Genomic DNA, 24,185 nt, shown 5'->3' with positions numbered 1-24,185 from the left:
TGGTGAAATCTGTACTTATTGACTTCTGTCTTGGCTATGGGCTGTGATGCTTTGCAGGCTCAGAATCACCCTTCTTTCTCTCACTAGCCTATTTCAAGCCAGTATGCCTTGAATTCAGCCTACTGCCTCTTCTCTGCCTGAGGTGGATCCCTTTTCAAAGAGCCTGCAGGTTCAGGGTGCTGCCAGCTCTGTCCCTGTGCTGCACAGGCAGTACTTGGGGCTGCTTGGTGATACCTGCTGCATACTCCCATGGACAGGCAGTGGGGTGAGCCCTCCTCCACAGCCTCTCCAGGACATGCTGGAAACACCCAGGGGCCATTTACTGCCTTTCTGCCCTTCAATTTGCATCTGAAGGAGTGAAGGTGAGAAGCTGCATGCCCAGAGTGAGCCCAGGGGGAATGGATGGAGGAAAAGGCTGGGGATGTTGCAAGCCTATTGAAAGGGAATTTCTGCAAAGGGAGATGCTGTCCTTGACTAGACTTGGCTCTGCCACCCTCTCACTTGACACAGTTACCTCTGTAACATCATTTCTGTTGAGGTTCTTCAGGCTGGCAAGAGCAGCATCCAGGGCTGGGAGGGCTTCATCCAAGTCCTTCTGAGCATCATCTGCAATGGCTTGGGCTGTCTGAGCTTTCTCATTTGCCTTGGCCTCCTCAGCCTGCACAGCACTTCTTGTCTTTTCAGCCACAGCTGTGTCCACCTGCAATAGCAGAGACAGCCTCAGAAGCATGCTGGAGGCAGAGCTTGGCTTGGCACTGCTAGGAAAGGATCACAGCTGTCCTGGCAGCATGTGTGTCTTCTTCCAGCACATCTCGGGGACCTAACTGCTGCAGGGGATGCCCTTCTTGCACCATAATGGGAGAAGGTTTTTGTCAGCCTGTATAAACCATCCATAAGTGCCAGCTCTGGCTATGTATGGAATTATGTTAGTCTTGCAGGAATTAGCTGTTCTATCCATTTTCCTACTGGCACAAGTAGAGGATGCATAGGGCTGCAAATCTGTAGGGACATTGAGGAATGGGAAGATATGCTTAGGGGGGGTTGTTTCTGAAACTGCCACTTCTGCATACCTTAAGGGTTAATACACTATGAAGAGGCACGAAGGAAATGTGGAATACAGCCAAATCCTTATCTGCTATGTGGGAATTTAGGTGACTGCAGACTCCCCTCTCCATGCAGAGCTGTATTATGTTTGTGTCCCTATTCACTCTGTCCCAGTGTGGCCATCCCACAGGAGAAGACAGGCAGTGAGGAACACAAGGAGAGAAGGCAGGGACAGCCAACACAGAACAGTTCCCTCTTCTGAAGTGGCATGAGTGACTGTGTGATGATCCCTGAGGTTTGGGGGGCAGGGTGCAGCTGGATCAGCTCCCTGGGACTGGGATCTGGAGGAGTGATCCTCTTCAACAATGAATCTGGCTTAGAGCTGCTCAGGCCACCTGAGGATTGTTTTAGTGTTGCTAGACTGTGCTTGCAAGGGCCTGGGAGCTGGGAGCTTGGCTGACTGACCCCTGGGTGGTGGTTTCAGACAAAAACACGGGAGCCATCACTTCTGCAACTGGTGCTCACCAGCAGCACAGCAGGACCCCAGCAGGAGGCAGCTTTTGCTGTCAGTGCAGCTCTGCACAAATATCTGCCTGTCTGAGGCGTTTTACCTCTGATCAAGCAGGATTTTGCACAATCCCTGCCAGGCCTCTCCAGCTTGAGTCCAGTCCAGTCTGAGCAGTCAGTTAGAAAGTGCAGGGCTGCCCAGCAGCGGTACCTTTATCTGTTCTATGGTTGCCTCGGTGTCCTTGGCTGCCTGTGCCAGGAGAGGGCGGGAGGACTCCAGCTCCTCCTGCATCTTCGCTACATCCTCTGCTGTTCGCAGGAGCTATGGGAGCAAAGCAGAGTCAAGAGCAGGGGCAGCAGCCATGAAAAGCCCTAGGAAAGGGCTGTGCTGCTCTGGAGGATGCTCCCTGCCAAGCGCTGGGCTGTGCAAAGCACAGGTCTTGCCCTGGGGTTCCTGTTTAAGCAACAATCTGACACTGTGGTGTGCTTATAAACAGCACTGCCTAATGTTGCCTGCACATGCTAGTCATTACTTCATAAGCTCAGGGCAATGAAACAGCAGAACAATGTTTCTGTTAGAGGGCTTTACAAGGTTAGTAAGGAACATCCTGAGAGCTGAGCTACACGCAGGTCTGTGGTCCCCAAAGACTGGGGCTCATTATTCTTTTAGAGCTGTTACAGATGCAGACCTTCAGAAAGACTGGCTCTGGCAGAAAGCATAGCTCTCACTTGCCTTAGCCTGAGTTTTTTCCTGTTGCACAGGACATGTATAGGACATCTCACTGCATCTCTGCAGCTATAAATACACTGCTCAGAATGTGTAAAGGATCATCCCAGAACTTTCCTGGGTATGAGGGACGAACCTTGTCTAGGCCACTTTGCATCCTGTTCTTGGCTGTCTTCAGTTCCTGTTGCTTCCTTCCAATGAGGGAACTGAAGATGCTGAGGAACTCCAGGTAGCTTTTGGGAGTGATATAATTGTGTCTGCCCAGTTCTGCTAGGAACAACTGGCATTTCTTTGCCACACTCTGGTGGATTGCTACACATACTTGAATCTACAAGGAGACAGGAAAGAAACAATATTATTTGGTACTGAACACATGAAAGGCAAATCTGTGTGATGCCCAGAGAAAGCAAAAGGGGCTTATGAAGAACCAAACTCTACAGTCACAGCAGAGCTTATGTGTGTCTGGGGCTTTAGTGCCATGGAGGGGTGACAAATGGCCAAGACAGTTTCAAGGCATACAAAAGCTATGCAGCTCTGCATTTGAATGATCCTGCCATAGAACATTTCTGCTGCAGGGTAGGACACTTCTGAAGGTGTGCCGTGCATCTGTTGTCTTGGATGTCTCTGTATCCAGAGACACAGCACACTGAACGTACAGGAGCAGAGCATTCTCGAGTGTGGCACGTACCATCCCATTGATATCGTCATTACCGCTACCAAGAAGTGGGAGTTCATTCAGGAAGGAGGAGGCAACACTCTGCAGGGCTTCAGCAGGCCACTCATTGAACCAGTCAATGGTGCAGCAGTTCACAAGAGAGGGGAACTGCCTCAAGCGTGCGCGGAACACTTCTCCGATCGGGCTGGGGGCAAGGCATGCAGAGAAGATGTGTTACAGCTGGCTCTAAATACAAGGACAAAATATCTTTTCCTCTATGGAACCACCCTGAAGTCTTGCAGAGTAAGAGGGACAGGAATACACCCAGGAAAGGAGGGAAAAGGGGAATGAAAGTTCAGGCAGTGAGCTGCATGCCGAAAGGTGCAGGTCTGAGCTCATTCCTTGGCTCGGGATATTTTGGAAGTATTAAGATGGTAGTAGGGTAGTAGGATCTCTCTCTAGGGACAACACTTAAGGGATAAGAAATAAATGTGCTCTGAAGTGTATTTCAAGCAGGTGTGTGCAGAGATCACATCACCAAACCATAATCATGGCCCTGATTTTTCTACTTGTTCTTGCACTAGAGTACCCTGTACCTTCTGGTATCCCTCCTGCAAGGGAGCAAGCTGGCTATGGACTATGCATTAGATTCATGGTAAACATGGTGCAACTGAGCCCCAAATTCAAACAAGATATGTCTGTAACAAATGGCTCAATGGTGCAGAAAGGAGGAGCTATCTTGTGTTTCATCTGAATCACACATAATCATACTCTTGAAAAATTAAAACTTCATCTTGAGACCAGCAAAGTGTAAAAAAAAACAAAAACAAAAAACTTAGTCTTAGGGAAGATGTTATGCAAACCATACTCCTATTCTTCCTCCTTCTCCAAAGTCTGGAGCTTGGAAACAAAGATCCCATTATACAGGGAATAATTAGCATTAAAAGCATGGAGTTGTAGGCCTGAAATGTACCTCATGCACAGGACCATGTGGATATTGCTGCGAACCCGTGCTGTGTATGCAGCCATCAAATTTGCCTTGGTGGGCTGCTGCCCCAGATCTCGAACAACAGGCTTCATAGCTGTCATGATCTGGTCTTGGTCCTCAGGATTGTAAATGTTGGGAATGTCACCAGAGTTGAGCAAGTTGTTGATATCTTCGAGGAAGGATTCACTTTTAATCTACGTAGATGGTAAAAAAACCCCAGACTCTTAAGTCAGAAGAGACTCATGTCTCACATGCCATGGAGATAATTTCTGCATAAATACAGCCCTCAGCCTCAGTTATAAGAAACAGTTTTTGTGATCATTTGGCTCCAGGAAGGCACACCCTAATTCTTGTCCAGCACTTCCAATTAAACAGCCATATTTCAGCCATTTCAGGAGTGGGAGGGTGTGTTTGAGCTCAAACATCCTTCTGCCCATTCCCTGTCTCCTTACAGACAAATTGAGCTCAGGTTCTTGCTCCCTGCCTCTGCAGTCAGACCCCAGACACCTGGTTGCTCCGGGTCTTTGTTCCTCCAGCACAGAACTCTTCATTATTAAAATAAAGCTTATCAATGTGGGAGACAGAGTAATTGTAGGGATGTGTCACAATCTGTGGGACGATCTCCCTCCAGCGCTACACTCACCTCTCCACCTTTGCTACATCAGAAATACATAGCATCCATCTCCTTGACTAAATGCACCCTCCTGGGCCCCTCTGCTCCCACATATGCTTCTCACTGCAGGGAAAAGGCTGCAAGAACAAGGAGCATTTGACTGATGCTCATCTCACTGCTTAGGGCTCTGCCACAAGGGAATGGTTCCTATGATAATGAAGGCAGTAAAAAAGCCTGTGGGGAACATAACTGTGATTCCAGAAGCGGAAATTGGCCTACTCATTAGCAAGTTACAGTTTACAGTTACAGCCAGCATTATCCTGTGGAACCAACAGGCATAAAGTCCTAAATCTACTCTCTTTTTGAAAAGGAAAATTGTCATTTTACTGAGGACTTCTAATATCAGTGGCCAGTAGTGCTTAGTTTCAGACAGCTAAAATCTATGTACCCACCTAACCCTTGGATGGAGCTGAAAGAAGCTTCCTTGAGCAAGAGAAGAATCCACCCACTCACACACAGCTCTACAGACCCTCTAGCAATAAATGCACCACCTCTAGTTTCCCTGGGGCTCTTTTATAAGAGGATGAATATAAGCTACTGGAGAAATACAAGTTGTGTCTGGTTTGTGTCAAGTTCCTTAATACTCTGTAGGGGAATTTATTTAGCTTAGAGATGTGTTTTTGACCCCTTTTGAAATGGAATTCACCATGCTAATACTTTTGTACCTGTGTGTCTACAAATAAGAAGGTCTTGGGTAGACTTTGAAGGCCTGCTTTCATCATGACCTTCCTCACATCTTCTCGCCATTCGGCCATGCCGTAATTTTTTGACAGTTCAATCTGGAAACATTCATTTTCTGCCCTAAAGGAAAAAGAAGCCTGTGGAGTTACATCAAATTAAACCATTCTCTTCTGTCAATTCCCAGTAGGTCTTGTGGTCTCAGGGTGAAAGCTGTTTTTCTATAGTGAGTCCTGAGCACACGCTTGTCCTTGTGCACCAAGGACAGCCACCAACCCAGGAGCATGTTTTACACAAAGCAGAGATACCTGAGCTAGCTAGAAACCCAGTGCAGATGTGCATGTTAACTGAGTCCTAGCTCTTGACTCATTTGAGGAGTCAGCAGCCAGAGAAACATGTAACTGGCAGTGGGAAGGGCAGAAAAAAAGATTCTCTGAAGGCAGCCCCAACGGAGCTGCTCCTCTTTACATGCATAGGTGGGAGTGCGTTACTTACATGTGAGATGCAAGTCTGGTGAGAGACTGTCTCCCACTTCCCCCAACACCCAGGAGAAGAGCATTCCCCGGAGCCTGCCGCAGAATCCGGCTGATTCGGCAGATGTGCTGTATCGCATCCATGAAAAGCACAAGCTTCAGTTCTGGAGTGTTGCTTTGATTGTACTCCTCCAGGTAGTCCTCAATCACAAGCTTCAGCTGTGAGTAGAAACACTCAGTTGTGGCTACCAGATAAAAGCAATTGTGTGGGGGGGTGGGGGTTATTGTCTGCTGGCACAGCCAGGAGTAGGGGAGGGCAGAGCCTGGTGCTTAACAGTATCTGGGAGCAGCTCTCCTCCAGGCTCCCTTAAGGAACTGCCATTGGATGGGCTGAATTTAGTTAGTGGTGGTGGCTGCAGGTGCTCAATGGTGACCTTAAACTAACTCAGGCAAGTGACTACAGTCTGCTGTTCCCAGCTGTGCTGTTTGCCTCGAGAAACAGCAGGGTGTCGTTCAAAATAAAAGAGCTTATGGCTGCCTGATCCATACTGCTTCAGGGCCTCCCTCTGGGTTACTTTCCTTGCTCTACAGCTGACCACTGCCTGCTGCTGAATCCTGTGGCTAGGATTCTGTCTGGAAAGCACAGATGCTGGGGAAGAAAACAACACTGGCTGTAGATGGGTAGAGGAGCATACTTCTCTCCCAATCCAGCCATCACATGGAATAGCTGCAGGAGCAGTTTCTCTTGCCCTTCCCAGGCTCTCTTCAATAGCACCCTCAGGCCAGAGGAGGAGATGAAGCATGAAGACATCTGGGATTTGATCCTACCCCCTCAGCAATCTCACTGTGAAGCTGGAAAAGCAACACCAGCTGGAATTCATACAGCACTGAGATCCCTGCCTAGATGCCAAAGTCCTGTGTGCATCAGTGGGGACTGTGCAGCTGCCTCTATGTCTGGCTGTCTCAGCTGTGCTCACCTCGGTGGGGGACAGGCCTACCTACTTTGCAAAAGGGATTGGAAAGCTTAGTTAATTACCAGCCCTTGTCACAGAGCTATCACAAGAGGAGAGACAACAGAATAATCATCTGTTTCTGATAATGAGTGCAAAACGTACCACTCATTGCCTTTGCTTAATTACCACTACCCAAGTACTCCCAGTATCTTCTCCAACAGGGAGTCTGGCAGTAACATTAATTACTTTTAAAGGTCAATTGTGAAGTCCTTAATGGCAAAAGTAGTATTGTTTGGGGGTAATGTGCCATTTCTTTCCAGCAAATTTCACTTTTCAGTCCCAAGTGTGGCTCATTTGGGAGATCTGGCATAGCAGGCTGCCTCCAGGATTGCAATGCAGAGACAGCTTGTTCCACCTCAACTGCCCATCACAACAAAAACAGCCACTATTCATATATGTGGTAGGATTTCACAGGAGACCCCTGGGGTGGTTTGTAGGTACAGACACCTCTAATTAGAGCACCACTATTGTTACTATTACTGTTTTCCTTTGTTTGTAGAAGACTGGGAAGATGTGAACATAGTTCACAGGGTGATTCCTAGGGTCCTTACCTTTTCCTGGCTGTCAATTGCTTGGTATATTTTGACATTGGCACCTGGCTCCATGAAGTCTCCAAACAGAACTGGCTGGGAGGGAATGACCTCCTGAAAAGTGGTGCCAAACTCCTCCATTTTCTTTGTCATTAGGTTGTCAAACCAGGTCCGGTCCTCCTCACTGACCAAACGATCACGGAAAACCCGGCAGCTCTCGTGGTACCAGAGTCTCAGCAGGTGCTCTTTGTTCTGGTAGGAAATCCCAGCAAAACAGCCCCGGTGAGAGAAGCAGAGAAGTGTTATGAGCATTGCTGTCAGGAAAGCTGGTTCCTGCCCAGCATGTGGCCAGCTCCACTCCTGTTACAAGGCAACTGGAGCGGAGAAAGAACTGGGCGGAGGAAGCTGCTTTCCCTTCTCCTCTCAAAAACAACTCTTGTCAAAACAGCTGCTTTGCAGAGAGCTCATTACAGCATCAGTTTATCCCCCTCTATTTGTCCATATGTCGGGCTTTCTTTGAGAGATTTAAATTTTATGTTCTTTGTTCTTATCTTTCCCCAGTTTGATTTAATTTTTAGAGTTTTCTTGTGTGTTTTTTTAAAGATCCTTTTATTTGGCTGATAGCACAGAACCTATAGTATTTAGAGTCCTAAGTACTTCCTGTGATAATTTAGTCTCTACTGGCCAGGTTGGAACCAGAGCAAGGTCCTCAGGAGAGATGAAGGGGCAGAAGGAGGTAATAGGACAACACCTCTGCCTTTACTTGGTCCCTGTCTGATCCCCCATGTCTCCATCCAGCCCTCTATGGATGGGCTGTGTCCTGCTGACTCCCTGTGGCCACTCACCTGCTTCCATGCCAAGGAGGGACTGTGATGAAGGGGGAGTCTGCCTGCTACTGGTACCAGGCAATAGCCAAAGGGGAGGCCACCACACCCACTGGGCAGTACCAAAATGCATCTTCAATGGGAAACTGAAGCCAGTTTGCAGGCCTGTGAATGAGGCCTCAACTAGAACACTTCTGGTCCTGCCCCGGGTGGCAGGGCTGTGCTGATGGGAGGACTCACCTCGACCTTGCCAGGCTCAGCCATGAGCATGCCCTGGAACACCTTTGAGAGGTCTCTCAGGTTGAAGGTATAATGTGACTTTGCTGGTGTGGGCAGCAGCTGGGATGTGATGGTCATGTACACAGAGATCGTGGCATCGACTAGGGGCTCATTCAAGTCTTTCACTGCATCTGCTCCCGCTGCAGAGACAGAAGTAGTTGGAGAGGATGTCAAGATGGGCTGAGAAGGTCCTTGCAGTGCAGGAAGGTGGCACTGAGTGGCAGAGGTGCTGGCTAGGACTTGGGCAGGAACACACTTTTTTCTGCTTTTTTCTGCAGAGACTGAGGGACCTGACCAAGCACCTGCTCACTGCAGTGGACAGCTGCCAATGGGTTTATCAATTAATGTGAACCAAATTTGGGGTGGAAGAATGCTTTACACTGATTCTGTGGTGTGAAGATTTCATGCCCCCCAGGAACAGAGGAGGCACTGCCAGACAGGTAATTGATGCCTACCCAAAATATTCCAGACAGGTTTTCCTTCTCCCTCCTTGCACTCCTGCAGTGAAATCTCAGCTACTTTTAAGGTAGAAGATGTGAGTGCCCTCTTAGCTAAACCCTCTGCAATTCATTATGCTCAGCAAATGCAAAGCCACTGAGGAATAATTTCTTATGCAATAGTCTGGCAAGATTTAAACACAGCTGCTGGTTTTAGAGTGCAATTTTTTTTTCTCCTCCCAATGAAGTTTATTACAAACACTCCTGGAGAAGCAGAGCCCTGTGACACCCCAGCATTTTGCACTTTTTTTGCATTATTTCAAAAATCCTTTAGTTTCTTTCTAAATCACAGCTAGATGTTTCAATGTGCCCCTGAGATCACAGTCAGGTACTGGTGCTTCTGAATATTGCAAGCACTCAGAAAGCTGTGCTTTACCTCTCCCATAGCTGACTATTCTCACTTCTTTCTACTAGCAGATTTGCAGATGAGGGCATATTTGCAAAGATGATCCTGAATTCCCACCCTGTCAAGTATAAGAGGACTCATTTCATTCCAAATGAACCCTTTTTTCATGGTGGCTGTAGCACCATGCTCAGATCCACCCTGCTCAGCTGTCCACAGGCTGCAGCAGATGGAGAGTAACAGAAGGCTCTGCTTCCACAGAAGGCTGTTGTCTGGCCAAGTGTCTGTCTGCTGAAAGCACAGGTAAGCTGTGCCATGCTGTGCTCACCAGCTTGTTCTGTTCACAGTCTCTCTCATCTTTCTGCTCTTACTTACGCACTGGATTTCTGTAACTTTTTTCTCCGAGGAGTCCATCTAGAAAACGACAAAAAAAATCAGTTTTAGCTTTACCTGCTGAGATTAAGAATATCTGCATCACCCATCACAAACAAAGTCTTCTTTGAAAGGCCCAGGCTACAGGATAACATACTGCAAATGTGAAAGCCAAAGCTGGTTTTCTGATTTGCACCAGCAGAATTTGGCCCTGAGACTAAATAGTGTATGAGCTCACTGTTTGCTAAGCCTCATAAAACACTTTCCCTAAAGCATCTTTGAGTGACTACTGCAAGTTCCAGCTTTCAACACTTTGATCAGATCATCAATATTAATCTCTCCCCTTCCAAACTCTGTTGTCATCAAGGTGACTTTCAACATGAGGAGAAGGTGGCAGTTTTCTGCAGGACTTACCCATCCAGCTGCCAAGGATGGTAGAGAAGATCGTCTTCTTGCTGCTGTCATCCATCTCAGTGAAGGAGAGGTAGTTGAAATGGCGAGTGAGGCGTGGAGTGACAGGATTCCTTCCCCCTCCAGGAGGTCCCATGGCACAGACAAAATTAATATCTACCAGCTTCTTAAAGGTACCTTTGAGAGTGCAAAATCAGGAATGAGTGCTGAGTTGTAGGTAAAAGCCCTCACCACAAATCTCCAGGGCAGGTATACATATCAAACAGGCCAATTTTGCCAAGAGTTCTGGGCACAGGATCTGGGTCCTACCGATCTGTTTCCGGTCGTACCAGCCGTGGTGGTCCATCCACTGCCGCAGCAGCTCAATGGGTGGCTGAGCTCCATACTGCTCCAGCATGGGCATGTTCAAGTCATCGATAAAAAATATGAAGTAGCGACCAACAGGAGGCCCGAACACTCCCTTCCGCCTGCAAGGACAGAAACCGTGTCAGGACACAGGACAACTCCTCTTGCAAAGGTACTTCTAACTTAATCCAAAAGCATGTTTTTTTTTTCCTCTGCATGCTTCCTGAGTCAACAGTTTCAGCTGTTTTTACACTTCATGCACTCCTTTGTAAGGGCCTTTGCATTGAAAAGATCTGGAGCAATGTTCGAGGCATTGGCTTCTCTCCAATTGAAATTTTGTCTACTTATGCACAATGCCAAGGAGTAAATAGGTGCAACTAAAAGCAAAGCTTGAGCCCATGAATCTGTTGGAAACTTCAAACCAGTGGCTGATCCAGGAGGTGAAATGGAAGCTGTTTACTGCAGGGAGTGGGATTGCAGGTGGGCAGCCCCATTTTCTCCCTTCATCACTTTCTGTAAAGATCCCACACCAGGGTTTGCAAACACCTGTGCTGTGAAATGCAGTATTTCTAAAATAACTAGAATTGGAGCAACTTTTACCGACCCTCACTAGCCCTTCTCACTTTCTTGCCATTATAACAAGCTATTATTGGCTCTCACAATCCCAGCTCAGGTGTGCTGTGTGTCCTGCATGTTATTCACAGCTGTTCGTGCTCAGGGCCTCTCCAGGTCTTGGGATGAAACCCAATAACCAAGCTGATAGAAACACTGAGCTCAGGGATACTGCCTTTGCACACACAGAAAGGAATCTTGCCTCTTATCCAGTTTACTGTCGATGAGATCCTGGGTTTGGTTAGCAGAGGTGCGTGCTGAAAACATCAGGAAGTGGGTGATGTATTTGTTAGGCAAGTTCTTCAAAAGCTTGTCCGCAATTGTGAGAGTCTTTCCTGTGCCAGTGGGACCAATGCAAAGAACCTAGAAGCACAATCAGCAATGCAGCATAATCATAGGCAAGCAGCCTGTGTTTCCCAGCACTCTGACATTTGCTGGAGGAAATGTAAGTTGCTGCTCTTTTAGGCATTTGAAGGTTGGGAGAGGACTGCTGGGCTTGCTTCTTCAATAAGGTCAGCTGCCCAACACCAAAATCTCTTGGTGTGGGGTGAAATCCAACCAGAGAAGTATGAAATGTAACTGTAGCAAAAGGGTAAAGAGGGATGGTGATGGCCTATCTAGCAATTGCTGCATTTTGATAGAACAACTGAGTGCTGATATTCCTTTGGGGTGCTGGCATGTTGCCTGGGGATTGAATGTATAACTCCTAGTGCTTAAACACAGATTTGGAGCAGAGAAATACAAATCCATGGAAGTGGGAAATAATCTCCAAAGTATTAGGTAGCTGTTATATTCTGACTGCACTGGGAGAAGAAGAGGTTGAACCGCAAATTCAAAGACAAGGTTGGGCACGTACTGGCTTATAGTTGGTGAGCAACAGCTCCAGCAGATAGGCCATTCGGACTGTGTTCATCGTGGGCACAATAACATCACAGAAGTTGGTGTCTGGAACCATGGTGAACTTTGCTGTAGCATCCAGCCACACCTCCCAGTGCACCTGAAAGATTGGAGTCTGCTTAGAGGGGGTATCTATCCCTTCTAGGAGAAGGAAAACTATTTCTGCTATTTTCCCTGTCACCGCTCCCTGTGTAATAGCTAGGATTCTGATGAGAAATTGAGGTTTCCAGCCCCTCTCTTTAGTCTTGCCACCCTCACCTCTCTGTATGGAAATGCTGGGAGTGTTTGACTCGTTACTTTTGGGAGGGACAGACCCTGAGAGTTAGAGGTCATTGTCCCAGCAGCAACACCCCTACCCTCCCTTCTGAGAACTGGGATCAAAGCGGGATGGAGCACTTGTGATATCTGCAAGAATATGGAATGGGAATTCTGTCCATGGCAGAGGGCCAAAGGGGGCTTATCTGGGCTCCTGTCTTCCTGTTCTGTGCCATCACCCAGGCTGCACTCAGAGGCACGTGAGGTTTTCTACTTGTACAGGATATGGATCTCTTGTGCTAAATGGAAGCTGCAGATGTCCCTCCCAGAGGCCACTCACTACACAAATGAGATAGAGCTTCTGCCAGGGCTATGCTGGAGAATACAGGAGAAAATCAACATTCCTGACCACCCCATGTGGCTTTCCCACAGAGACCACATTGGCACCTTCTGTTAAGCATCTGACACTCATGTAGGGCTCTTTGTTTCATTTCAGGAAGGGGAAGCATTTTCCCTCATTTTTTAATTCTTTTTAGCCCAGAGTCTGGTGTCTGTCAGTCAAGATGACCCTGACATGCCCTACACTGATGTCTCTTGTGAAAAAGATGGAATATTTATCTGCCTTGCTGCTACTCCAGACTCTGCTGCACATAGCTCTTCTGCTGTTGTTCACTGCTTTCTAACACAGATCTATCCATCTGAGCTTCCCCCTGTCCTCCAGAGCCACACCTCGGCCACCTCTCACTTTTCTGAACACTGACAGAGACACTCAGGTCTCAACTGACCACCTCTTGGCTCAGCTTTGAAAGATCTGGTTCACAACTCTGAAGGCAAGAAACTGCCTTCATGATTCAATAAAAAGCTTAATTTTGATTTAAACATTCTTGTTTGCTTCCTATAGGCCTTTCTTCTCTGCCCTTGATGAGAAAATCTTACCAAATCCTGTAGGACTGTGTTGCTTCCTGGTCCCTCCTCCTAAATTAGCTAGCTTGGAATTAAAAATTAAATATTTTACCTCTTTAGGGACTTCATCATCATCTTCTTCAGTACTGCTAAGCCCAGCATCATCCAGCTTATAGTCATAAACCAGTCCTTCTTCTGGGAAGAGTAACTTAATCTGTGAGAATAAAGCTGTGGTGAACATGGCTGCCACTCAGCTGAATTCACAGGAGGATACGCACTACTTTACTTTATTTTTACTAATGGGATTCTACCCAGGCCAGGGGGCTCAGGTCTATCCAAGAACTATCCCAGAATAGACCAGGGGTCCCTTTGAGAGAATGGTGTACCAGATGCCAACAGGAAGTCCATCCAAAGCCTCCAGGCATTCAGCTCTGATCCCCATTCCTCACTACTAAGATCTGCTTTTCCTTTACTCACCCTTTCCTTTGACATCTTCTTCCTGAGCCATGAGCTAAAGGCCTCACGACCTGGGGAATCTCCAGTAGCACCCACACTCCAGATTAAGGAAAATATAAACCAAGGTTCAATCAGCTCTCCCATACGAGCAATCTTCTCCCGGGGAATCGTCTTAAATCCCTTAGAACCAGAGACAAGCAGAAGAAAAACTCTCAGGTATAATAAAGGCTCACAAACCCCAGGCTCTTCTTAATTTGCTCATAATTCTATTCAGCTTCTATGTAGATTTTTCTAGCCAGTTTTTCACAGGTCTTGTTAATATATTCTGTGGATTAAAATCTGTTGTTTCACTGGTGTACTCGAGATACTCCTTTTGCTGAACTAACACCACTCAGCAGGAGATGGGAGAAGAATTTAGTCTTAGATTTTTAATTTGAAAATTGTCCAGTCTTCTTCAATACTAACTCGCAAAGGACCTGCAATCTGAAGTGCATCACTGCTCAGCTCTGATCTCTGCTTCCCACTCATTCTCCAATTCCCTCTGCTATAAATAAAAGTGAACCTCTGCCCTCCAGCCTGGTAGGCATGGAGCTTATCTTGTGTTCCTTCAGCAGGCAGAGCATAATCCTTCCAGGTTTACCTGTGCTTTGGTGGATGCTGTATTACCTTCTGCCATGTGGATGAGCTACAGCATGACCTTTCTGCATCAACATCTTGCTGGCTAGTGACTAACCCATCCCATGACTTAGCTTCCTTAAGAGTTACAGAGACAAGTAACAGTGATACAGGTAGCAAAATCTACCTTAATGGGAATGAAAGGCTGATACAAACATTCCAATATCACCAGGAGGCTCACTGTGAGGTTACTGTCTGTAGAGGCAATTATCTCCTTCACAGAGCTTCGTAAAAAGTCGATGGCCTCCTGGAAAGATATGCAGGAACATCTCAGTGTCACCATCCAGCACACTTGTCTTTGGTTTTATCTTCTTGTTCACCTCCATCATGTTATGTTTAGCAGGAAGAGAGTGGCTGAGAATGCAGCCATTTCCAACTGCATCCCAAGTACCACCATTTTTACTGGCGAAAAGCAACATGAACCCCTTGGTTCAGCCTTGACACCAAGAAACCTCTGGGACTCCCGTGTGGTTCTGTGCAATAGTTACGTACATCTTGTGCTATCACTGCTGTTAAATGGTTTGCTCCCTTCAGAGCTTTCCTTTGTAGCTCCAGGTTCTACATTAAAATAATGGCTTATCAGCAAAGTAGAAATAACAAGACTTGTTTGTACAACCTTCTCCCTGGAGCTACTCTACTCTAAGCTATGGAACTGCACTAGGGATGGTTTTGTCCAGAAGATAATTTAAAAATGAAATAAAACCAACTATAATAACCAATGAGACTTAGTCACATCTGCAGAGATCAGTGAGTAACCTCTATTAAAGCCACAAAATTCACAGAGAAGTTCCCATGATAGATATTATGCTGGTAGGAAATGTTCCCACAACGGCATTTAAATCCAGGCCTTGACAAGTCTGGGCTGGTTGATATTCAAGATGACATGGAATCATGGGGGTAGAACAGTAGCTCACCTGGAGGAATCTCTTGAAGAGAGATGCCAGCTGCTGTGAGAAGCGCTGCATGACGTCTGGCATATTTTTCAGCCAGCATTGAACGAAGGGCTCCAGCCCCAAAATGCTGGGTTCCAGGTAAACCATGCCACAGCGGGAGACTGTAGCAGGGGAAGCAACAGCCAAATCCTGGACTTCAAACATCATGGTCATGCCCTGGAAATTACAAAGGAAAAGAAAGGATAAGGCTCAGTTTTGATACTTATTTCAGTGCAGGGAGGAAGGAGTACAGACAACAGGCAGCAAACGTGGGAGTTAATGAGTTACCTCTGTCATCTTGATGATTTCCCCTGAGCTGAGGCACAGCTTCTTATTGTCATCAAGTACCGTGTTCATGTTCTCAATCCACAAAGCATCCACTGGCCCATCAAACATGTACCACTTCTTGCTGGAGTCAGTGGCCACGGTTCCCCGGCGCATGAGTGTGGAAAAGATCCCGTCTGTCCTGAAAGGTAGGAGGAAGGCAGGGCTTGGCCCACTCTGGTTTTGCTGAAATAAATGGCAAAGTTCCCACCACAAAAGGCAGTCTTATCATGGTTCATGTGCCTCTGTTATCTATGAGCTGCAAAAAGGTCCACCTCATTTTTTTTTACTGAGACACATCTCAGCCTGAGTGACACCACAAGACAATTTCTTTGGGCATCAGGATCTGGAATTAATGTCATTTAACTAGAAGATGTCAAGCTTCCCTTTAACATCTCCGTCCTCAGTGAAGAGTAAAGAGGCCTTGCTAGCATCCAGTTCAGGTCCCTGGAGGTGCCTCTTTTTCTCAAGGTTACAGGGATAAATCCAGGCTAAAGAGCATGACCCTACCCTCTTTATAACTGAAGTTCCCCATCCTCAGCTGCCTGTGAACCTGGCTGGTGCTGGAGCTGGTGACCAGGAGAGCAGACACAAGGAATGCTGCCTGAATGATGGCAAGAATTTAATCATGGAACCCTGGAGCGCAGTTTCCATTCAGACCCTGGACTTGACTTTGGATATTAAATAATTATCTGTTATTTTTATAGTACTAGTGAATTCCAGGGTATTGTTACTGAGATCAAGGGAAAACAATCTGTTCTAAAGCTCAGCTGATTAAAGCAGATGGATTTGTCTGTAAATATATTTTACACAAATGCTGCATTTTTCTTTTTGTCACGTTGACATACCCGTGTAAAGTCACATCATAAATAAACTGTTGAGCTTATTTGGAGCTCCTGTAAAAAGTCCTTCAGTAAATATGTACCAGATCCTAAGCTGGGAATCTCTGGTCACAGCATCAGTAATGTTTACTGGCTTGAACTTTTCCTAGAGGTAGTTAGTTTCATTTATGTTTAGTTCCCCTCATTTTACAGAACACAATCTTCAGCTTTGCCCTGAAACAAGTGCTGGCTGACAGGGCCAAAGGGAGATTCACACTGCTTTTCACATCCTAGCTTATGGATAAAGTGAGCTGCAAAGTCAACCTCAGGTCACATATGGAAACGTAAGCAGTAGGACCTGGCTGTAAAGAGGGCAAGGGGCCTATTGGTTCTTGTTTCTGTACCATGTAAGCAAGCAGGAGCCCTGGCAACGGGAATGAAACCCGTCTTTCTGCCTCAAAGTCATTCCTCATCACTCAAGGATACCAGAGTATTTATACAGAACAATTCAAGTGCGCAGTACAGAGGTCACTTTTCTTCAGAAGCAAAGCAAGTATTTTTAAGCTGCTGTATCTTAGGAGCAGGGGCATGTGCTCCAAAGCTATTAAATGATTGTTCTGCAGTTAATGCTGCGAGCTGAGCTGCAGGAACTGTCTGGGCATGTGCTGGCAGACAGGCCAAGTGCACAGTGAGGGATGTCAGCTTAAATCGCTGTGACTGGCTGTTGTAGCTTGGTGGGGATATGGACTTGATCGCTTCTGGTTTTGTGCCACCACCCCAAACGCTTCTCAGCCTTGAAGAGAGGATGCTCAACACCAGAAATGTGTTTTCTGTCTGGAAGAAAGGAAAGGAGGTTTTGTACTTTACCATTCATGCGTTAGCAAGTTGAACTCTCCATAAAGCTGGCCCATTGTGATGGATTTGGGATTCAGCACAAAGTAGCGGACTGCTTCGTAATTCCCACCGCTGGCTGCAGGCTGACCTTTCAGTGATGTCATTGCAGCTGCCAGGACTTCATAACTCTGCAAAAGCAGGACAGCCACAGAGTTAACTGCCATGGCTCCAGAACGACAAAACCACTTGCTCTCACAGCAATTGCATTCAAATGCAGTGAGAAAAGAGACATAGTGAAGGGTAATATCATAGTACAGAGATGCCTGGCTGAAATAAAAGCACAGAAATTAAGCACTCTATATGCAGGGGAGGAGGAATCTCTGCAAGAGGCCTGAAGCACCTAGAGAGGTCCAAGGATGTCTCAAGCCTTAGAAATCTGCAGCACAACTAATAAGCCTCAGTCTAATCTCACAGCTCAAAAGTGAACCAGTAATATACCTCCCCATGACTATACATTATTACTAACAGGCAGCATCTTTGTGCCCTGACTTCTATCTGAGAAAAGCTTTAAATGCCAGTATGGGTCTTCTCTGAAACTTAACCCTCAGCAACACCAGGTAGGTGATGGTTTGCTGGGGCCAACACAGTGTCTCACCCATACCTTTGTCTTCCCAGAACCTGTTGGTCCCACCAGCATCAGGCCGTGACGAACCACAGTGGTCTCGTACAGTTGGATGCATTTAGTCACAAAACCTGTACAGGAAGATGATGCAGAGTGGGTTTGGGAACACACCTCTTTCCTAGGGAAGCATGCTGGACTAAAAGCCCAGGTCCAGAGGGAGCTTGTGGAGAGCCTTTCCCCTCACCATCAACATCCTTCAGATTTGCCTGGATGCAGGATTTACGGATGGCTTCTTCCAGGATGCCATAATCAACAGGTGTTTCTTTGATATTTGGAAATAAATCTGAGACAATACCATTGAAGAGCTTGAGGTCATCCTGCAGGAATTTGGGTACGTTGGCATCCCTAATAGCTCGCAGGCAGATCAGCTCCTGCACAGATTTAAGAACTCAGGACTTCAGAGATCGTTCCTCTTGTATGAGGCTGCAGAAAAGGCCCCATAAGTCTACGTCAGCGTGAAGTACAAACACACTTACCTCATCCATATCAGGATTCTCTCTTTTGAGATTGCCAGCTGTTGAGATGACAGTCTTCACAGCTCTCATCCCAAAGTCATAGTGGTCCTGAAAAAGGCACAGAGGAACCTATGTCGTCAGATAGAGGAGCACCACCTCAAAAAGGAAGCTTAGGCATGCACTCAGCAGGCAAGAAAAGAAAAATTAGAGTTATGCCTTCAGAACAATTCCTCCATTAGCCAACTCTATTGTCAGTATCCTTCAAACAACTAATTAGTCCTCAGCTGTACAGTCTATGAATTGAGGAAGATGAGAATAAGTGGACAATGAAAAATCCTAGATGGAAGGAAAAGCAGGCAGGGCTGTTTGGCTCAACTGTCCTGCCACTGTAATCCTAAATAGGATTTAAGGTGAATGCAAGTCCAGCCACAGGAGCAGAAAGGAGAATTAGAAAGAAGGAAGGAAGATGAAGAATGGGTGTAGTGACCTTTATGAGATATGCTATCACCCAAGTACTTCATGCCTGGGCTGAGTAAGTCTCACAGTTAGAAAGCATTCATGGACATTAAGGCATCTACCTGGGCGCTGAGCTGTTCTGACAGTAGTTTGAATGTTGTGGTGATCTTCTTTGCAAGGATTTTGGCTTCATTAAACCCAAAGGAGTAGAGTGAGATCTCAGCAATCATGGAGTAATCTGGGACCATCATAGCCACAGGACGAAAGAGAGCCTGGAACATACAGATCCAACACAATGTCCAGAACATTGTCATTTCTTTCTTTTTTTCCCAGCAAATTGAAAAGGCTGAGTATCCATTCCAGACTGTTTAGAGGACACAACATGAGTGTGCGTGGCACCTGTCACTGTAGCATCCCTGCAGACTGCAATCTGAACAATGTCCTTTCCTTACACAGGTGGTTCAAATCTCAAAGTGATCCTGTAGACTCTCCAAAAGCATCACACCCTAACTCTTGTCATGGACACACTGGTGGGTCCTGGTAGCATCCAGCACCTTTATTGCCCTTCCTTCTGTCTGTGCAGCCTGCCCTCCTTACCTTCAGGTTATCGGGCAGTTCAGTGCGCCCAGCGTACCCTGGGTTCATTGTGATGAAGACTGCACAGGATGGGACCAGTGGGATCTCTGTGCCTTCAAATATGAAGGTTTCCACCTAGGAAATTAAAAATATAATCATCCTTGAAGACGAGAGTCTGACCTGCAAACTAAATAATGTAGCAGAATCTTCCAAGAGGAGAACAATAGCTTTTAGCTGTTAAATTATAAAGCACAAACACACACAGCTGCCCACAACAGTAGTGACTCAATCTGGTCCCACTGCAGGAACCCAGTATTACCAGCAGTATTTTTCCCTGTACAAAAGACTGGGGTTGTGGAAGATTTACTGATGGGTTAACTTTTCTTTTCTTTTTTTTTTTTTTTTTAACTCTTGAACAGACTTCTATCCCTGCAGCTGTAAACAAACGTCTTGCCATTTATTTTGCACTAGAGATCAGACTTGAATGAATTCATTGGAAAGAGGCAAAGAGAAAACTAAATCCTTTTTAAAGCTGTGTAGGTAGTAATTTCAGATGGGGGATAAAGTAATACAGAAGAATTTATGGAGAGCAAGTTTCTAATTCCAAGCCAAAGTCAAGGAGATTCAGGTCTTAACCCTTCTGGGCCTCCAGAGAACAAAGCAGAGGCTGGCTGCTAGACTGGCTGACAGCTGAATCTCCATTAAAGCCAACAATTCACAACAATTCACAGCAATTACAATGCAACTCTGTGTGCATGGGTATGTGTTTTTCTGCACATAGTGGGTTTTGTGAATCCACCAAAGCTTGGTTAACACATTTAGACAAATTTGGTGTTAAGCAACTCATGTCAGAACACTGACTGCCTTTATCACAGCTCCAATTTTGATCAGCTCAGTGGATCTGTATCAGAGCGTCTCCCACACCAAAGTTTGCTGGCACTACAGGTCAAGCTGAGAGTTACTTCAGCCTGTGAGAGTGTGGGCAACTCTGGCAGCATAGGCTAGGGTGAAGTTAAAAATTACCCTGAGGATGTTGACTGTAATGGATTGGTATGATGTCCCATAGTTAGGACACTGTTCAAACCTCTCCTCAAGGATGTCTGCTTGAGTCGCCCCTGAGAAGTGAAGCTTGAAGGTTTGTGCAGAGACAAGGACTTGCCTGAACTAGTTCAAGTGAAGATTTTTTTGCCTGCCTTTGCATCCACATGTTCCTTACATACCCTCTGCTGCTGTGCTTTCTGGATGGTTGTGATCTGCTGGGCCACCACTGAAAGCACCTCGATATCAATGCGGTTGAACTCATCGAAGCAAGCCCAGGCACCAGAGCTGGGCAAGGAAGGAAGAATGAAGGGAGTCAGGAGCACCATACAGGAGCAATCTTGCAGTCAAAAGTTCAGCTATAGCCAGAAGTTATATATCCACATACTGGGTAGGCATAACAGAGACCAGAAATGAACACAAAAGGGCCCTGATGTCCCATGGCAAAGTGACACAGCCACTGTGTCCTGGTTCAGTGGACACCCTGACTGTATCCCAGGCCATGTGATGACTGCCCATGGCAGTATCTGATCCTAGAGCTTGGGACAAATTCTCCCTGTTATAGATTTCAGCTTTAAAGTGGTGTCATGTTGAATTCCTGGTTTGTACCTGAGCTGTATGTGTAGCAGATGCAGTTTATACATACAACACTGAAGTCCATTTTTCAGAGTTTGGAAAACTCTGAAAATATAAAGGTGGAAGCATGCATATGAGGAAGGTGATCTTCCCACAAAGCATGGCTTAAGAAAGAAGTTAAATTACTTACAAAGAAAACATCTGAGAAAAGAATATCAGCCTTTGTTGGAGTAACTAATTCAGATTCACCAGTGTGCAACAGCCTAATTGGACCAGCTCTGTTTGAAATGTAGAGAAGAGAGAAGCCTCTCTGAGAGGATCCCTCAGGGCTTAGAGCAGTCTCTCTTGGCTGCTCAATTTTGAATACTCTCAGCAGATTCTCTTCTTCTTAAGATTAAGCAGCTTGTGGGCTGAATCTCAGTCCAACATGGATGATATTAAAATAAAGGCCAAAGCTGCAAACATTTGCACAGGTGGATTAGTATATTGTGGATTAGTGCAAAGCATTTTAATTTTGCCTTAAGTGAACAAGGATCTCCTTTTATCTCTCTCTTTTTTTTTTTTTTTTTTTCTCTTTTTTAATTGGATCAACTGTTCCTCCTTTCTGGCTGGAATTTTGCAACCTTGCTCATTCTGGAACTCAGTAACCCCCTTGCTAGGGCATCCCTCAATAATGACACTCAGCATTTCACTGTACCTGGCTAGTCCCTTAAAAAACTTGCCCATTGCCATAAAGTCGAGTTGGTCAGAGCAGTTGAACACTACAGTTTGGATTGCCAGTGCTTTGCCCAAGTCTTTTGTTGTTTCTGTTTTGCCTGTTCCTGCTGGTCCTGCAGGTGCTCCTCCAAATTTCAGGTGCAGAGCTCCTGTAAGTGTCAGATAACACCTACAACAAAGAAGAGACCAGATGATGAAAAAAAGCATTTGTACTACTGATTTCAGCAAAGAGACATATGATCTATCCAGCTGGAGACAAGGAGGAATCCACATTCATTATTCTACAAAACTGCTTAGATATGCAGCATTCTACAAGGGAGTTAGAGCTATGTGGCCTTGATTAGTATTCATGGGGGCCTGCATGGATAAATCCTTCTGCCACTGGCTACAAATTCATTCTGTAGAAAAAGGACAGTTACAAAAGGGTAAAACTATTATTTCTGCTGCATATTCTAGAGTACTAGCTGCTACCTTCTGGTTTCTAGAAGAGCTCCTTAGCTATCAGGTGGGCATTTTATTTGAGAGCACTACATTAAGAATTAGGAGAGTGAAAGCAATCAGTCTGAGCACTGATCACTAGGAATACAGTAGGAATCAATGCCAGGGTGCTCCAGTGCACTTGTCTCAGGTAGTCCTTTACTGTACAAATGGATTCTTTTTACATACATTAAGATGTAGGACCTGCATGGTCAGATCCTTTGTTTAATCCTGTTCATCCAGAAGAAAAAACAATAAAGAAAAGAGAACAAAGGTGCGTTTTTTACCCAGAAAACAATGTCTTTACCTGTCAGTGAGGGGTGTGATAACCAGACGGCCAGTGTTCCCCAGATACTCATAGCCATAGAGAAACTCAGCATTGACTGCTCTGATGTACAGGTCATCCCTTGTCCAGTAGTATCTAATGGTGAGTGAACATGACATCAGAAAGACAAACACTGCCTGGCAGACAAAACAGCTCACGAGATTACAGGTTTGGAGACCTGTATGTCAAGGGATTTCCCTCTCAAGAGCAGAAAGGATAAAGTGACACAACAGGGTGGACAGGAGTTCTCACAGGACCTGGGATCAAGCATTGCACCCCTTGGGCAGGAGCACGGCCTTTCACAGTGAAACATCATGGAATGGGTTAGTTTTTATTGCCAAAGAGGATGCCATCAAAACTTAGATCTGTCTCGAACTCCTGTTTCCATTTGTCATGGACACAGCTGATGGGTAAGGAGAATGCAGACTGGCCAGGGAGGCCAGCTGAGCTGTGCTCTCTAACCTGAGCTGGGAGATCCACTCAAAATCATTCATGCTTGTTACATTCTCCTCAACCAGCTTTGCTGCAACATCCTTGGCATGGACCTCGATCACAATGAGAGCTGACAGCACTGCTCGCTGCATCTTGGACAGTCTCCCACGGACCAGGGCCACCAAATCTGCCAGCTGGGGAAGGAAAGGAAAGTACCCTGAAGCAATCCACTCTGTACCAATGCAATGCAATCAAACTCAGGGCATGCTAAGTCTATTCAGTACTCAAGCAACTTCTGTCTCTTCTCTTGTCAGAAGCACAAATAACTGCTCAGAAAGCAAATGCTATTCAGGGCTGGCTCAGAGCTGAGTTTTGCCTACACCATTACCATGTTCAGGTGAAAAGAAAGAGTTAGAGCCACCACGAAGTCCAGAGCTAATAACTCTCAGGTATTAGGTGTGATTAGATGCACAGAACTGATATGAAGGATGCAGTTTCCTCCACTGTCCATCACTTCAGTTCTTCACCTTTGGCTTCTTGAGTAACCCTGGAGAAGTTATCTTTCACCTTGTTATAGTGTTCAGGTGGTGATCATATTATCAATCCTGTGTATTGTTTGAGGTTTATTATGACAAATATCCTAATAATTGAGAAGACAACCTATTTTATCACCTGTTTTGAACAGTGCTATGCAAAACCGTGTCTCTGTTTCCCCAGCAGTATTGTCCTGGCTGTATTTATAACTTGTCTGTGGCCTGATGATTGAAAAGTCTCCATCTGGCAAAATCTCACCCTTCCATTCATTTTCATACCTGAGCACTCAGCTGTGGGTAAAGCCTGCTGGACAAATCTCCAGCTTCCAAAGCTTCAGACACTTCCTTTGTCCAGAAAATCTGGCAGCCAGCAATGACCACTTGGCCAGGCCATTGCAAGACCCATGTGGTGCGTGGAGTCTTAAAATAGGAAAAAACAGGTGTGAGAAAGGGGAAAAAAGGTGGTAAGACTTTTATTTATTTGTTTGTTTATTTATTTCTCTGTCCTCTTGCTCTGAGATGCATGATTAACAAATAAGCACTGAATTCTTGTTTAAGAGGCTTTCCTTTTCTTTCCCTTCCAGCTGCTATGAAGAAACTGTCTTCAGGCAACCGGGTACAGCAGGTACCTTCTCTCCACTATGCCACCTACAGTAACCAGTTACAAGTAACCAGCAGCAGGTGAAGAGCAGGAATCTGTGAGACCCAAAAGAATATTTACCCTCCTCTGGCCTGTTCTAACTTTCTTACTTTCAAATTTTCAGTCTGAATAAGAAAAAGTAACAGATACAGCCAAGGTCTCTTTATTTTTCAGCCTTTCTCCTTACCTAGATTAGAAATTTCAGTTTTA

General features: G+C 45.8%; 1 protein-coding gene across 1 annotated transcript in view; it reads right to left on the bottom strand.

The window, feature by feature from the left end:
* Positions 1-24,185, bottom strand: part of DNAH1 (dynein axonemal heavy chain 1) — a 66,091-nt gene that overhangs the window by 15,797 nt on the left and 26,109 nt on the right. The window contains exons 25-54 of the mRNA XM_058845207.1: positions 23,615-23,755; positions 22,833-22,996; positions 22,353-22,466; positions 21,549-21,737; positions 20,458-20,563; positions 19,259-19,372; positions 18,784-18,933; positions 18,227-18,313; positions 17,935-18,121; positions 17,730-17,821; positions 17,102-17,256; positions 15,378-15,555; positions 15,072-15,266; positions 14,285-14,404; positions 13,504-13,662; positions 13,139-13,240; positions 11,828-11,968; positions 11,174-11,334; positions 10,324-10,481; positions 10,018-10,191; positions 9,607-9,645; positions 8,353-8,531; positions 7,310-7,540; positions 5,768-5,964; positions 5,260-5,395; positions 3,907-4,115; positions 2,967-3,138; positions 2,415-2,606; positions 1,763-1,873; positions 515-700 (exon numbers count right to left, since the gene is read on the bottom strand). Coding sequence (XP_058701190.1) covers positions 515-700; positions 1,763-1,873; positions 2,415-2,606; positions 2,967-3,138; positions 3,907-4,115; positions 5,260-5,395; positions 5,768-5,964; positions 7,310-7,540; positions 8,353-8,531; positions 9,607-9,645; positions 10,018-10,191; positions 10,324-10,481; positions 11,174-11,334; positions 11,828-11,968; positions 13,139-13,240; positions 13,504-13,662; positions 14,285-14,404; positions 15,072-15,266; positions 15,378-15,555; positions 17,102-17,256; positions 17,730-17,821; positions 17,935-18,121; positions 18,227-18,313; positions 18,784-18,933; positions 19,259-19,372; positions 20,458-20,563; positions 21,549-21,737; positions 22,353-22,466; positions 22,833-22,996; positions 23,615-23,755 — 4,539 coding nt within the window. The remainder of the gene's footprint in view (positions 1-514; positions 701-1,762; positions 1,874-2,414; positions 2,607-2,966; positions 3,139-3,906; positions 4,116-5,259; positions 5,396-5,767; positions 5,965-7,309; positions 7,541-8,352; positions 8,532-9,606; positions 9,646-10,017; positions 10,192-10,323; positions 10,482-11,173; positions 11,335-11,827; positions 11,969-13,138; positions 13,241-13,503; positions 13,663-14,284; positions 14,405-15,071; positions 15,267-15,377; positions 15,556-17,101; positions 17,257-17,729; positions 17,822-17,934; positions 18,122-18,226; positions 18,314-18,783; positions 18,934-19,258; positions 19,373-20,457; positions 20,564-21,548; positions 21,738-22,352; positions 22,467-22,832; positions 22,997-23,614; positions 23,756-24,185) is intronic.

The sequence above is a fragment of the Poecile atricapillus genome, chromosome 9 (genome assembly GCF_030490865.1).
Source record: "Poecile atricapillus isolate bPoeAtr1 chromosome 9, bPoeAtr1.hap1, whole genome shotgun sequence".
NCBI classification, from domain to species: domain Eukaryota; kingdom Metazoa; phylum Chordata; class Aves; order Passeriformes; family Paridae; genus Poecile; species Poecile atricapillus.
The sequence above is the reverse complement of the archived record's forward strand: the minus strand, read 5'-3'. Positions and strand labels throughout refer to the sequence as shown.